Below are 17,629 nucleotides of genomic sequence, written 5' to 3' on the forward strand. Positions count from 1 at the left end.
GAGTGAAATTTGAATTCCTGACAGTATTTGTTAAAAAATCTTTGTACTTCAAATTGCTGCGCTTTAATTTTATAAAAAGGGAATACTCGATTTTAAAGTAATTATAAAATCTCACTCAATTAAATCAACAAGTGTAAAGAAAGGTCTTTACAAAAAGGTGTATTATTAGTGAACTCTAAAACATGCAATAGTTTTAAATTTTAAATTGATTTTTTTTTTTTAATTTAAAAAAAAATTCCAACCTGATCTATTTTCTCAACAGTCCTGATAATAATAAAAAAAAAAAAACAGTCATAATAATTTGTTCTTAATGTCAAAGCAAGAAAAATTGTCAAATCGAATTATTTTTGTTTAAAATGTTATGAAAAATTATTGAGTTGAAATTATTTCACTCCAATTTTTTTTTTAACTAAAAATTATATTCAATTCAAAGTTCGAAATTTTTTTTTAATTTTGAAATTCTGTTACGTCTATGAAAATTTTAAAAAATATTTTTTTACACAGGAATTCAAACAGAAAAAAAATTTTGCTGTGAACTTTATCGTTAATCCGTTTAAACGAGACGTTTTTGTACTGAAAGTGTTTAGCGTCGTCGATCTAATGGCGACTGATGGAACGAAATCTAGTTCGCAGCACATATTTTTTTTTTTTTTTTTCAAAATTCACATATAATTAATTAAATTAAAAAAATATTCTGTCTACTAGATCAATTAATTTTCGGTCCCTTGATGTTAAAAATTTAATAGTCTACGAAATTAACTTATTTTATTAACGAGTAGTGACGTTAATTTATTAATTATAATTTTAAAAAAATGATGTAATTTTACTTTACATTATTATTATTATTATTACAAATTATAAATAATATGAGCCTATATATATTTGCACACAAAATGCCAGATTATAAAATATATATATACGTGATAAAAGGAATTTAAATAATATAATAATAAAAAAAAATAAATAAATGCGATTAAGTTATGAGTAAAAATGAATATGCACGCGTGTGATAATTTAAGTTAAATAAAAAGCCTTGTTAGCTTTATCATGATGATTATTATTAATATGTAATGAATAATATAAATATTATAATTATTATTATTATTGTAACACGAAAAAATTTAATAAATGAATAAACCTCTACGTTTTTTATTATTGAAAAATATATAAAAGCCATCAATTTCTTATTATTATTTCTTTTTGTTACTTCGTTGATTTATTTTCAGATGATATTAAATTTAAATTTAGTTTTTTTACATGGAGAGAAATTTATGGTAACAATTACAATATACTATGGGAATGGTTCCCATATCGTATGGCAATAAGTTTTTTTTTAATATCGATTATATACGGAGAAAAAAATATTGTTCTGAGAAGTATACTGTACAGTTACAGTAACAATACGCAATATTTATCTACTAGATCATTACTGCAACGATCTACTGTATCGTCCTGATAACAATACGGTAGATAGCTCTGAGACTTATACCGTATCGTTCTGAGCCCTATCTAACACACGTTTGGAAATCTTTATCATTAATAAATAATTTTGATTAAATAAAATAATTTATAAAACTGATTTATCATTTGCAGTCTAAATAAATTTAAAATATAAATATAAATATATCTTTTAATTTTTGAGGTTATATATATAAATATTTAAATATAATTAATTAAATTAATATAAATTTATTTTTACATAATTTTCACAATTAAAATATATAGCAGTTTTATTAGATTGATCATTAGGTAAATAATCAGTAAAGTTATAGATAGTTAAGAAATTAAAAAAAAAAATGAACTCAAATTGTTATATTTGAAAATAGGCGCCAAAATGGATGTTTAGTTAGGTTAGACGGTGGCGTGTGAGAAGACGATTACAGAAAGTCGTATAGGGCTCACAGCTATCTAATAGATAGTTACAGTAACGATACGATATTTTTACCATAAGTATACGCATCGTTGTGGTAACAATCTACGAGTTGCTATACTTTAGATCGTTCGAGGAACAGTATTTTTTTTCGTGTAGGAATGCCACCAATAATAATTACGGTATTTATTTCTATCTATATGGGTTTCATTCTTAGACTATGTCAGAATAATTCCTATAAAGTTATGATAATGATTCCTGTATAATGATTACCATAGTATTATGGTAATCATTACTATAGCATTATAGTAAAGATTATCAAAATCTCATGGCAACGATTGTCATATCATGGTAACCATTAGTATAATGTCATGATAATGGTTACCATAATGTTTTCGTAGTGGTGACCATACATCATGGTAATCGTTATCATAATATTGTGGTTATTATTACTATACTATCATACTCATTGTTACCATACTACTATAGTAATTGTAAATATACTGCCATAGTAATCGTTACCATATTACCATAGTAATTGTTACCATACAACAATTGTAATTGTGATTATACTACCATAGTAATCTTTACCATATTACCATAGTAATTGTTATCATACAACAATTGTAATCGTAACTATACTACCATAGTAATTGTTATCATACTACAATTGTAATTGTATTTATACTATCATAGTAATTGTTACCATCGTATTATGTTCATCGTTACCATACTACCATAGTAATTATTACTATACTACCATAGTAATCGTTACTATACTATTATGGTAACTATTACTATACTATTATGCTAACTATTACTACTATATCATGGTACTGGTTACTATAATACATGATAACAATTACCATAACATTTCGAAATTCTCCATATTATGAAAATTATTACCATACTATTTAGTGACATTTACTATAGTGGTATAGGAACGATTACCATAATAGTATGGAAATACTTCCCATGTATATTATGAGAGGGGTTACTACGATGTACCGGGTTTATTTTTGTTCGCACCTAGGAACTATTCCAATGTGCATGTAGGACTTACTTTGGGAGTATGGTAACTATTCCCATGAGTATGTTAATCATTACCATAATTCGATTACCATACGATGAAGACACTATTAACATAGTTATAGGATTTCTCCCCCTAGTTATAAAACTTTTCTCAGTAATAGAGGTTTATATTCCATAATTCCATGTAATTATTACCATAACATTATGGTTTGATATTTCATAAACATACTAAGAACTTTGACTATTGTTTTCTTTTTATGTTCCTGTATTTTAATTTTTAGTACTTAGATATCATTTTAAAGGTTTTCAAAGCCAATTCTAAAAATTACATTTGTACGTACTACTATAATAGTTGCTAATATCTCGCAACTTGAACAATGGATTTAAATAATTTATCTTACAGTCGATTGCTCATTTCAAACTTTATAGCCCCCATAATTTTACAATCAATCTAATTATAATTTTGTTTGTTATAAAAAACTTTTAACCAGTCGAAGATTTTTTATTAAAATTTTTTTTTTTTTTAAGTAATTCACAAATTTTCGATTTTATTCGATGAAGAAAATTTTAACCTTTGGACATTTAAAGTACAAAATTTTCAAATAATTCCAAATATTTTTTCTAAAATGTAAACTGAAATTTCATGAAATAAAACAAATGTTAATCTTTCACGTAATTTTTCAAGAAAAATGCAACTCAGATCTACAGAGATCTGAAACCATTTTGATCAAGTCTATGTATAGATCTATATGATCTATATAAATCTTCAGCTAAAATAAAAAAAAAATAATCAAACTGAAAATTAAAAACGTTCGATTTTAAAAAATATTTCTGGTTCATGTAAAAAAAATTTCTATTAAACTTTTAGATCTAAGATCTACATAAATTTTTTTAGATCATAGATCATTACTATTAATTCATAAATTTCTCGGGCTTCAATATACAAAAAATTGTAAATTAAAAAAAAAAAAAATAGTATTCTTGAAATTTTGCAATTCAATGGAAAAAATTGATTAAAATAATTTTCAATAGTAATATTAACATAATTTAAATAATTACGTAAACAAACCCAAATTTACCCCAAACCCGATTTTCAAAGTAATATAATCTTATAATAATTTCTCTTGAAATGCAAATTAACAATTAAATTCCAGATCAATCATGTCCTTTAACTTTAGAGTATGTGATCTAAGTTTACTCAGTTCCGGACTTAAAATGTTTCCATCTAATGAACTTTGATCAATATATATAATTATATATTCCTATAGACTACCGCAATACTACTGGTCTGATTAGACGTTTGTCATTGGAATTTAGCGGCTGGAATTATTAATTATTACTACCCGAGTCGAAAAATTTGATCTGATTTTAGTCTAACTGGACTGTATTTGGACTACTTAGTCTGTTATTGAACTTCTATAAAAATTGTAATCTATTTTTTATCTACCCGGACTGAAAAATTTGATCTGATTTTGATCTAATTGGATTATTTGATCTTTTACAAAAATTTTAAACTGTTTTCGACCTGTTGTTTTAAAAAACAATTGCGTTACGGGCAGACAAAACTAGATTGATTCTTGAACTTTAAAAATTTTAGTTCTGAAAATTTGCAAGGACAAAACTGGATTAAATCATGGTTTTATAAGATTTTTATTTATGGGCAATATTTATAAAAAAAATATTAAGCTACAGAATTGATTATGTTTTGTTTACTATTTACTCAGTATCTTTTGTTTAAAAATGTCGGCAGTTAATGGAAATTTGACAGCTTAATTTTTAGCTGTCCTGACTGCATATTTATAGCATTGAATAAAAGAGATAAAATAACTGTTAAAATGTCAAGAAATTTTTCTTATTTACTGGATGAAATTGAAAATATTTTGGCATTAGAAAACATCAAAATTCTTGTGACATCTTATATTACGGAAGCGAATTAGCATGTTTCAAATACCAAAAAATTAAAATAAATTTATAAATTTAGATTATTATAATTATTATTTACATTTATAAAAAGTCCTATTGTAGATCTAAAAGCGATTAAAAACAGACTAAAAATGATAGTATACAAAGTCTGTTTTTGTCCTTAAAAACAATTGAATACAGGCTACACTGAGAGAAAAAATCGGTTTTCTGAACTAAGAAATCGTAGTTCACAGACGACTCAGCTAAACTAAATCAGTTTCAGTAACTAATACACCATAGTAAAGTGATCTACGACTACATAGTCATTCTTACTATTTTTAGTTACATATACTAAGATAAAGTTAACATAATTATAATTTATATTGTAGTAAATAATTTATTCTTAGTCCAATGAGCAATAAAATTATAGTGATGTTAATAATGTACACTTAGTTCTTCAGATCATTTATAATTGTAGGAATAAGTATTTGTGTCTAGATGTACACACTAGAAAATCGAACTTTCTGAGAATGTACTGATTTGACTTATTGTAACTAAATATTCATAGTTACCATTTCCATGATTTAGTACTACAAGAAATAAAATTATTTAATTTAGCGATCTGTACTGTAGATTTTGGTTCATTATTACTGGATTTTTTTTTATTTACTAGCCAATATTTACGTGACAAATTAAGAAATTTTTTTTCTTTCACATTGAACGTACTTGATATTTTTTTATTATAACAAAAATTATTTTAGGAAACATTAATGTTTTCATGTAATTTAGTATATATTATATTACAATCAAAAATGATTCCTGTCACTCTGTCGGATAACAGAGAAGTATTTATGCCAGGATCGTTCTCAAGCTTGGAATATAATACTTCTGAAATAAGTTTCTTACCAGGGACACTATACAAAAAGTGGGCGCGATCTGGTGGCGAGCATCAAACTACTCCCGCTGCTGTTGCTTTGTTCTGGTGACTTTTATCTCTTAGTTTAAGCAACTTTTTTGTTTTGGTTGGAGCATAAAAAATTCTTGCGTTAAATAATAGTACTCATTGCGATAAATTTTATATTCTTCAAACAAAAAAGTGCAGATTGTTACAAAAACTCATATATTTTGCTTCAAAAAATATCTAATATTAAGAAATAAAAACTTTTGTAACAAGTAAAAATTCTTCGCTTTAAGCATAAGAATATGTTAACTTGAGAAAAAATATTTGAATTAAAAATAAAAATTTCAAGATAATTATTTATTTAGGGCAAGAAAATTTTGATTTCCCGAATCGATTTTTAAAAAAATTTCAGGATTCAAATTATCTGTTTTTTCTGTGCATTTATAATTCTCAAAAACAGCAGATAATTGAAAAATATATGTAGGATTAATATTAATAGCTGGAATTATTTTATTATATGAAAATCGTAAAACTGCTTCGATTCAAACATCTTGTCTGATTATTTTGCTATAAAGGGTTTCTCTTTAACTCATAAGGTTATTTATTTGTACGTTATAAAAACTTATAAACACGGCTTTGAAATTTGAGTTTCTCTACACACACTGATAAAAAGAAACCTGTGAGTCAACTTGGTTTGAGTTGAGCCAAAATACGCCACGACTTCAAGTACGGCGAAACACGCTACGACTTTGGCTCAAAAGCCACACGTATTTGGAGGGAATTATCTTAGCAACAAAAAATTTTTACACGCCCTTTTGATATAAAAAATTTTTTTTTTTTTTCACTTTTTTAATCGACCTCCACATGTTTAACGATTCGGAACTGATAAGCAAAAAAAAATGTTTGATACGCTTCTTTGGCTTATGTTTTGCACTTTTGGCATTAGGAATGCAATTTAGAGGCAGGGAAACTAAATATTAATGGTATTTATAACGATATTCTCTTTTGAATTTTTTTTTAAATTTGATTACTAGTCAGCAGAAATATTCTATAATTATTAAATTAACTAGAAATCGAGTGTTAAGAGAACTAACATGAAATAGTACGGTTGATACTTTTGTTAGTAGTAAAAGGAACTAAATAAATGATATTGTATGAGACGACAACTAAATTCTTAGTTGTGTCAACTATTAAAATTATTTCTACCAACTATCACACAGTCACTAAGCTAACGTAGTTACTGTATCTATTTTATGTTAATTGAGCCAACGATAAAGATTATATTGTGTTCACTACTAAGCCTTGTTTTAGAATGATTAAAGTTTTGTAGTGACCATAATAAGGCAAAAATGGTTTCTTAAATTTAGTTAATGTAACTATTTTTCCATGCTGATTCACACTAGTACATAGTTCCAGTAACAATAAAAATTGGTTAGGGAGACTATATTTTTATATCTGTCGCTGCATAGTTCAGGTTACTAAGCACTTTTCTCTCAGTGTAATAATTATAAAAAAAATCTGTTTTTAGTCTAAACCTGATTTAAAACAGACTAAATGTTATACGAAAATAAGTCTGATTTTGGCCTGGATAAGGAATAGTACGAGCAAAAACAGATTAAATTCCTATATAAAATTAATATGATTTACAAACTTGAATTAAAGAAAAAACATTTGAATTTATCATTTATTTTAAAACAGATCTAATTTTTTGACCCGGGTATTCAAATTAAATTCAAAGTATGCATATAAATTAAATTTTTTATTGCAATGCACAGTTACATTTATAACTTTTTACATTTTGTTCACTAATATTTCCACTAGCGCTCTTTTATTTTTAAATTCTGCCACACATACATTGTTGACTGCCGCACGGCTGCCCGATTTCAAAACACAGTAAGGGACAAATTTTTCAAAATCGATATTTTAGTATTTTTAGTTCCAGTGGAGTCTTCTAGACGTGATTCAATACATATTAAAAAAAATTTTCTTTGTCAGTTACTGTGTTTTGAAATTGGGCAGCCGTGCCCTTCCACTGTCACCCATGTGCTCACTGCATTTTCTTGTGCCTCCGCTGCACTTATTACAAAGTATATATATAATATTCAAACAAAGATATCTCGTAAACTATAACTTTAACGTAAAAATATAAAGAATACTTTTAAAAGAAAATTTAATTCTCTAAAAATTTTTCTATATACATTTGGACCGTATCTTTGATAGTATAGCTGATATAAGAGCTTTAATTACTTATTAAATTTGATTAGGTTTGAAATTTTATTAAATAAATGCGTATTAAAATAAGTAATTAGTAGTATTAGCTGAGTTTATAGATTTTAAGTATAGAAACTTTTATGATTCTCGGGAGACATTAGTTTTGAGGTGTATACTCAAGAGACATTACGCAATCTTGCTAACGACCCTTGACACGCCGCGGAGTTTTCCTGCGGGAGCAACGATTGGTCCGTATGCGCTTGGTGATTAACACGTGAGGGGACTTTAGGGGTTAATCGTATGTTGGAAAATTACTACCGATAACAGCTTACATGCACTCTGTTTATTTTTATTTATTTTTTTTTTTTTTTTTATTACAAACAATGAAAAAGTCTTAAGTTTTTAATAAAAAAAAATTTTTCTCAACTTTTTAAAAAATTAAACTTTCAAATCGATATTACAGCTAAACTATCGTAGATAAAAAAAAAGTTAATGAAAACAATGTTATAGGAAATTTAATTCTCTACAAAAAAGGTCTGAATACATTTATACTTAAATTTAATATTTAATATGATAATTTAATTTAAAGTGACTGCGAATAAAATTTTAATAATTTTTATTTGTTATCACTTTCAAAGTAAAATTCCAGCTAAAGTATCAAAAATATGACTTAAAGTATTTGATACATTTTTGTAGGAAATTAAATTCTCTACAAAAAAGCTTTCTATGAATTTTTATCTAAAATCAATAGTTTCCGCGTAATCGATATTATTAACCCCTACGCCATTAGCGCGGTAAAAAAAAATGGCAGTTTTAATTTAACTAAATTTATTTCAATGCATTAAACCAATTTAAAGTACTGATACCCTTTGAAAGAATGATTAAACTTCATTTTTTTTAATGAAATCACAAGTTCAGTCTTAGATCCGATTCACTTTATTATTTCTTCAATTTACTTACTTTATTACTTATATATTTTTATTTTTTATTTTTTCACGACTAAGTCGCTACGGATAAAAGTATTCGATAATAAAATATATAATTCGAGTTAAATTGAATGAAATAAATTTTTTAAGTGAAAAAAAAAAGAAATAGAACAAACGTTTAATCAACCATCAAAGATTTATTATGATTATTATTACTATTTTTATTTATTTATTTATTATGATAGTTTGTGAAAGTGTGATTTAAAATAGTGGGTTATAAATAATAATATGGACTTGTGTGTAATATAAAGAAAAAGTATATAAAGCGTAAAAGTGCAGGAGTCGCATTTTCTCTTATATGATTCATGTAACAAGTTTTCATACACACACTAAAAGATGATGTACTGGTATGAGCCTAAGGGCTATTCAGGGATTTTCTATCCAACCAAATATGACAAAAGACTCATCTTAAAAAACCCATTTGATGCTATGTTAACTTAACTTTTATAAACTTAGATAAATTTCAATTATTACTTCATTTTTCAATAACATTGTGAACTGTTACCATAAATATCTTATAAATTTTAGTGTTCTGTAACAACTAAGGCTTATATAGAATAGTATTTCCACTATTTTTTATGCTGAAGAACCGGAAACACAAATTGTATTGAAATCTTGCACAAACTTGAGCATTGATGTTCTAGTTGTTTGCACGGAAAAAATGTAGTTGCTACAAAAATTAATTAATATAACGGAATCGAAGTCCACCCCCGTTTTACGGAAGGCCGTTTTCTCGCCCGTTTGCTGCTGAAGTATTCGGAAATATTTAAGGGCTGGCTTTAGATAATTCTACCCTAGGACCAATGATCAGATCAAAGATCTTTTGTGTGTGGGTGCAGAACCAACAACGACCACGAGTCCATACCTCTCTTGGGTCAAACACTACTACCATCTCAGGAAATAAAGAGACTCTGGTCGAAATGGGCTTGGAAAGGTCCCCCGTGGTACCAATTTCCTGTACTCGTCGACATGTTGCATAGATTAGTGGTAAGACGCAACTTCACCTCAATACTCTAAAAAGGGTTTCTTTCACTTATAATCACTAAGATTTCAGACGTGCCATTGTCACAAACTTATCCTCATCCATCACTAAGTGATCGCTAATCGAGCTTTTTTTGGCGCCATGATTTTTTAAGACAAATTACAGCAGGGTCTGGCACATTTGAAAAAGTTACTACAATTGCAGCTGTAGTTGAGGTTACTACAAGTTAGAGTAAAGAAATGCCAACTACAACTTGAAATAACCTTAACCACACATGTAGTAACGCCAACTACAAGCATCAATTTTGACTACAGTACTTATTTGTTGATACTAGTTATGTACTACCCTTTACTACATGTTGCTTAAAAAAAAAAAAAAAAAAAAAAAAAAATAATCAATTATTCTAAATAATTTTTCAAAGTTCTTTAAAATTCGTCTTCAAATACAACCAATGACTGTATCAAATTTCCCGCCACCCGCTATCAGTTATCCGTTTCTTGCACGTTCTATTATCACATTCCAATTCACCCACATAATTTCGTTGTTTGTTACCGGATGTAACTGATACAAGTTTACTTGTTTTATATTTTCTTCGATTTCCCAAATCTACGTCTCTCACGTTGTCATCAAATCTTTCAATTCGTCTTCTGTAGTAATCCAGTTCTATCATTCCGTCATCAAAATTTTTATCATTTTCAAAATCTATTTCCATCACATCGTCGTCATTTGAATCACTGGTGCGATCATTCAAGTCGCGGCTAACTTGATTCAAATGTCTTTTAAACCGTCTATTTAGTCCACTTGGACCAGGTCTTTGGTATACATCGTTATCATTTTGATATTGAATTTCATCATCGAGACTATCTAGCCATTCGTCATCACTGTCATCCATTGATGTTAAATCATCGCCATCAGATAATTTGAGATATGAATTATTCGGACGATGGAGTCTGAGTTTAGACATCAAGCCCTTTGGATTTAATTTGCTTATCATTTTTTTGGCAATGGAAGTATTATTATTTCCGTTATTTTCATTCACAAACAGCTGTGAAATAACCCATCGAGCCATAGTATTTGCGTTTTGAACGACGCAAAAGTTTTTACGTGACGCATGGTTAGAACACAGTTCAGGCGACATCTTTGGACTTGATTTGTAACCATGCGAGTCTAGGCATTCGATATTTTCGAAGGGCAATTGGGTGAATTCTAATAGAAATCGTTTTCTAGATGAATTTTTTAGATAAATAGTCCGTGCTTTTTTCAATTCGGTGGTTATTGTATGGAAAGCATCGCGTACTGTACAATTACCTTGGGAGTAACCAATACCGTACTTCTTGTAAAAACGATTGAGGTACTCATTTTGATACGTGATCGGTAATTTTTCCCACGCATACGGTGGATTTAAAACAGCGGCTACGGTTTTTTTAATACTGTTTCTCACAATAGAAATCAAACAAAATTCTTTTACAATAAATCTTTTATTTGGTACGTAATAACCAGTAAAGTCAACGACGTAGTCCATTTTTTTTGTTATTAGCGATTTATTTATTTAGTTTCTGTTCAAGTATTTTTTTTTTTCGATTGAGTGCTTTAATCAATTTTTTGCTACTATTTAAACACGTGCAAATATTGAAATTTGTTTTTTTTCTGATAAAATAAATTTTTAGCAGGTTTAATTTGGTTATTTTACGTTTAGTTAAGAAAAGTTTTGTTGCCGATTTATTTTATTTTAGATTTTTTGATAAAATTTATGAGAAACAAGTCTTCTATAAGTATCAATATTTTAATATCAATCTTTTATATCAGTGTCGTAGTCAAAATAAAATTTTCAATGAGATTAACATTGACAATTATCAATTAGTCATATTATTGCTGTTATATATTTAACGATTGACTATTGATAAGTCGACGAGTATTGATTGATTGATCTCAAATAACCTTCTTTTTATTAATTGAAAGTTCGATTGAAGACCAAAAGCTCTAGATTATTCAATTTGGATTAAGCATAAATATTTTTTGTAGATTTATATTTTACAATGCATTTTTTTTAATTTTCAAACTCGTGACGCTTTTTATCTCTAAACTATAAGGTTTATGTCAAAATTTACAGGAACCTTTTTTACAGAGAATTTCACTCTTTACGAATTACCCTGGCAGCCAGATTTCCCGATCAGAAAGTTGGTATTTATTAGTTTGCAATAAACTTGACAACTTTAGCTTTCATAACTGTTGGCTACGAATCACCGCTAACATTTTGAGAAAGTTGGCGCCAGCGAGCAGCTACAAGTTGAATGCAGGTTTCTGAGAAAATTGAAGGCAATTTTTCGTTAACTTATGAAATTGTCAACTTTTGCCACCGACTTTCTAAGAAAGTTGCCATCAATTTAAGAAAATACCAATTTTTGCGGCCAACTTGGCTATCAGGGTGGTTTCGGCATTTTTTTTTTGCATCTTCAATACTTTAGTTAGGATTTCAATTCAAATCTACGCAAGAAAAGAATTAAAATTCGCTTGAAATAAAAATTTTTATGGTCAAATCTCTTCTGCATAATAAAAGTTTTGCAATGTTCCCAAGCCTTTTTCGAACTCTTGCCGGTTTTGTTAAATAACAAAATCTCCAATTGCCCATAAAAAAAATTTTTTAATGCCAATTTCTCTGAAAATTCTTACAGTATCTATTAATCAATCATTAAAATAATGTATCATAATTATTAATGAGCTCTTAATCGTTTAGTCGCCGGTTGATAATCTTCCACCGTTGCTTCAGACATGTCATCAAAATAATCATCAGAATTTCTCTTTAACTCATGCCTATTTTCTCTACTCGGACTAAAATATTGTTCATCTGGTTCGAAATCATAATCGCTAACTTCCACTTCTGAGTACAAATCACTCATTTTTGAAGATCTTAAATTTCCATCGTCGGAATCATCATCAAAGTCTCGATTATTAGCTCTCATTGATTCTTCATTTTTCCGTTTTATTTTCATTGCTTCTGGTTCCATATCGTCGTCATTAAAAATACTAATTTCAGGTTCCACTTCAAATTCAGCCAATTCGCATGAATCAGAAATATCACTCAAGGCATCATCAAGCTCATGATAATCAATTGGTCGACTGGAATCAGAAACCCGCGTTCTATCAGATTCAAAAGTATCAAGATCTGACTTCTGACTTAAATTATCAGAATTTCGTGAATTAATTCGGTTTCTCAGACTAATTATTCTATCTAGTCCAAAATCTAGATCATCGGTCATTTCTAATTGATCATCTGCGTCGGTATCATCAACGTTATTATCAAAATCGATATTTGTATCAAAACTAAGATCACTATCATCACCAATCGAACTTTCGTAATCAGAATCTTTACGTAGATCTTCAAGCTGCTTCGCCAGTTTTTTGTGCGCTTCTAAATATTCAAAATCCATTGACCTAGCTTGGGGATCATTTGAATCCCCAGCGTTGGCTAATTCTTCCATAACTTCGGGATCACGATAATCGAAAGTAGGTCTCATAGATTTCAATTCTTGTCCCGATTTATGAGCGAGTAATTTTTCTAAAAGCCATTCGGCCATAGTGAACGCGTTTTTGATGACGCAATAGTTTTTAGGTGACGCATGATTAGAACAAAGTCCTGGTGACATCTTTGGATATAAATCGTAACCACGCGAGTCTAAACATACGATATTATTGAAGGGCATTTGCGTGAATTCTAATAGAAATCGTTTTCGAGATTCATTTTTTAGATAAATAGTCTGTGATTTTTTTAAATCATTGATTATAGTATTGAAAGCATCGTTTATTGAACAATTACCATGGGAGTAATCGATTCCATACTTTTTGTAAAAACGATTGAGGTACTCGTTTTGATACCTGATTGGTAATTTACGCCACACGTACGGCGGATTTACGACGGCAGCTTTGTGTTGGGTAATTTTTTTTTTCACTATGGGAATCAAACAAAATTCTTTTATAATAAATTTTTTAACTGGTATGTAGTAACCAGTAAAGTCAACCACGTAATCCATTTTTTGTTATTAACGAATTATCTGTTTAGTTTTTGTTTTTTTAATTGAATGTTTTAAGAAATTTTTTACTACTATACAAACCCGTGCAAGTAATCAATTTTTTTTTTCTGGTAAAATAAATTTTTAGCGGCTTATTGGGTTATTGTACTTTTAGTTAAGAAAAGTTTTACTGTCGATTTACTTTATTTTAGATTTTTTAATCTAAATTTATGAGCAATAAGATGTCTTCTATTAGTATTAACAATCTATGATTAATCTTTTATATTAATGTCGTAGTAAAAATAAAATTTGCAGTGAGATTATTATTGAAGATTATCAATTAGTCATATTATTGCTGTTATAAATTCTACGATCGACCATTAGTAAGTCGACAAGCATTTTTTTTTATTTAAAATTACTACACGGAGAATAAAATATAGCAACTTTTACTCAGAAATATGAGTTAAAATTACTAAATTCATGTTGTAATCTTAAACCGCTATTGAAATTGTGTAAATTCTACTTTCTTGAGAATTTAGCTTTTAGTTATATTTAGTCATTTTCATTATTTAAATATGAAAATAAATATGAATTGCATTAGTAAATTTGACTGTATATTTAGTAAATTTTACTATATTAGAATGGAAATAGATAAAATTAAATTTTGAATAGCTTTTCAACTTTTTATTATTATTGTGATTATTATTTATGTCATCTGTATTGGTGTTGGTGTCAATGCTTTTTTTAAAAGAATCACTGGTTTTAACCGAGATTCGAACCCTGATCTTTCGCGCGCGAGTCCTTTGCTATGTCTGACGGTCCGATGTCTCCTTTGATCAAAGATTTCTGAACTTGTAATACATATTTGTATATACTATCCCCACTAACTTTTAATTTTATCGATCTGCTTCGGAAAAATTACAAGCCGTTTAATAATTTGTTTGTTGCTGTACAATACTTAATACTACGGTATTCATCTGCTTTACAGAAATTACTAAACAGATTGTAATTTTTGTATACTGTAGGGTATTTAATGCATATTTTTAGTTAATTTTCATATTTTTAGAGAATAAAAATCATTGAATCGTATTATCAAATCTAGTATTAAACGTTTCGTAATAATTTGATACTTTCTTTATAAAATTTGCTGTTCGACTAATAAAGAATACGAATGAATTAGTAATAAAAACAATAATATAGCAATTTAACAGATAAACATACAGTATTAATTACTGTTTTGTGACTTTTATTATACATTCAGCAATAAATAGTAAAAGTAATGCACTCATTGATTTGCATTCGAATTTTTTACTTCAATATATCAAATCTTTTCGAGACTCGTTTTCTACATGTACACGGAAAAAAATAGATAGAAATGGTTACTGTGCTACACAAGAATGATCGTAAAGTATGTAAAAATTAATCTTAGCACATTATTAGTTCTCGTTATAATGAGAACGGGTCGTTTTTACATACGACTGAATACGATCCAACATAGCAACCATTACTATGTTACACATTATGTAAAAAACATGACTGGTCATTGTGTTCACAATCACCATTCGCTTTCCAAATAATACAGGTTTCTTTCAGCAGTCGATGTGTTACTATGTAAAATAGATATAGGTTCTGCGTGGAGATACGAAAGACTCCCCGGACAAATGCGTTTCATTATCGTTCAGCATAGTAACCATTCCTGTGCTGGACAGGAACTGTTGCTTTCAGTCATATGTCATATGTCTGGCTACTGTTTACAATATTCGTTCCCGCTATACAGTAGCCAGACATATGACTGAAAGCAATAGTTCCTGTCCAGCACAGGAATGGTTACTATGCTGAACGATAATGAAACGCATTTGTCCGGGGAGTCTTTCGTATCTCCACACAGGACCTATATCTATTTTATATAGTAACACATCGACTGCTGAAAGGAACCTGTATTATTTGGAAAGCGAATTGTGATTGTGAACACAATAACCAGTCATGTTTTGTACATACTGTATAACATAGTAATGGTTGCTATGTTGGATCGCATTCAGTCGTATGTAAAAACGGCCCATTCTCATTATAACGTGAACTAGTAATGTGCTAAGATTAATTTTTACATACTTAACGATCATTCTTGTGTAGCACAGTAACCATTCCTATCTATTTTTTTCCGTGTAGGAGTTCAAAATTTATTTCCATTTTTTTTTTTGTTGAAAAAATTTTTCCAAGTAAATTGAGATAAATAAATCAATGGATTAGTATTTAACAATAGATAATAAAAATTATATATTTAATTACGTCTATCGTAATTTTGCTTCGTCTAAAATAGTGATACCTTAATTACTATTACAAGCTTGCAATTAACTCTGTTTGTTGATTGCTCACTTCATCAACTAAACTGCGATATCATTTCCCAGCGAGCCACTTTAGTAATTATTGAATTAAAACTCTTTATCTAATCAATTTTAAATAGTTATCTAAATATTTGTCATATTTTTAGTAAAAACCCAAAGTCAGAAAAAAAAATAAAATATATATGTACATTTATATTTATTTAAAAGTATAAAACAAAAATTGCATGTCGATTGTATCAAGTTTTGTTGTTTTTCACAAAACAGACTGAAACATATATAGATCGGGTTGTTGGCTGTAATTAAGGTAATTTGTTATGCACCAAGTGCATTATTTGTACAGTGCTCAGTAGCTCTAAAACCAGGTGATTCGTGACAGCTTAATGACTGCATGAAGGATTTTATAATTACGTAATGTTCGTTTTTTTACTTGTGTTCAAGTACCCAGATGTTTATTATCACGATATATATACATGTATACACATATATACATGCGCGCGCGCTTGTATACATGTGTGTGTGTGTTATTAATGATTTAATGTGGATGTCATTGATATGAATAAATATAATACGATCAGTGGTATAGAATAATTTATTTCAAAGCCGATGTCTCTGATTTTGTTTATTTAAATATTATTTTATTTATCAAATAAAAGAAGCCAGCAAATAAATAAATCGAAATTTTTTATGTAATTGTATTGAGAATTGAAAGCTCTTTGAAATGAGTACCAACAACCTGTTTTTATTTTAAACACATCGAAAGTCATACATATATTTATATATATAGCTTTCAGATAAATTAATATATAAATATGTCTTGTGGATACTCGTTTCAAAGGGCATTCAATTTTATATTAATCTACATGGTTCAAAAATTTTTTTCATCAATTTTCAATATCATTATTTTTTTTTTTTTTTGGCTCATTTAAATCTAATGAACATAAATAAATAATTTTGAAATTTTTTATAGATAAATATACAATAGAATGAGTTGAAATGTCATAATTGTAAAGTTAATCGGCGGTAAATTTTCATGTTTCGCGTTTTACTCGGACAGAATTCGAAAAATTTATTTGTGACTGTTAAATAATTGAAGGATTTTATAATTGCGTAATGTTCATTTGTCGCGAATACTAAAGTACCAGGTATTTATTATCACGATATTTATATATTATATCAATATGTATGTATGTAGATAAACGAATGAGTGTATTGGGTTGCTGACAAATGTTTATGAATGAGTTAAATGTTCATCCAATATAATGTCGATCGTAATATTTATATATTCGTAAAACTTGTTGATGATCCATTATCATAAACAATGCACTTTGATTTCCTATTTATTTTTATTTATGCGTCAGTGTACCTGCGAGATCTATTCTTCATTTAAACAAATAAA

The 17,629-nt window shown here is 28.2% G+C and overlaps 1 protein-coding gene across 1 annotated transcript; it reads right to left on the minus strand.

The window, feature by feature from the left end:
* Positions 1-11,662: 11,662 nt before the first annotated feature.
* Positions 11,663-14,136, minus strand: LOC103580835 (uncharacterized). The gene has a single exon (XM_014440310.2). It carries the CDS (start codon positions 13,910-13,912, stop codon positions 12,596-12,598), a length of 1,317 nt encoding a protein of 438 aa, XP_014295796.2. The 5' UTR covers positions 13,913-14,136; the 3' UTR covers positions 11,663-12,595.
* Positions 14,137-17,629: the final 3,493 nt, after the last annotated feature.

Source organism: Microplitis demolitor, chromosome 4 (genome assembly GCF_026212275.2).
Source record: "Microplitis demolitor isolate Queensland-Clemson2020A chromosome 4, iyMicDemo2.1a, whole genome shotgun sequence".
Lineage (NCBI taxonomy): Eukaryota > Metazoa > Arthropoda > Insecta > Hymenoptera > Braconidae > Microplitis > Microplitis demolitor.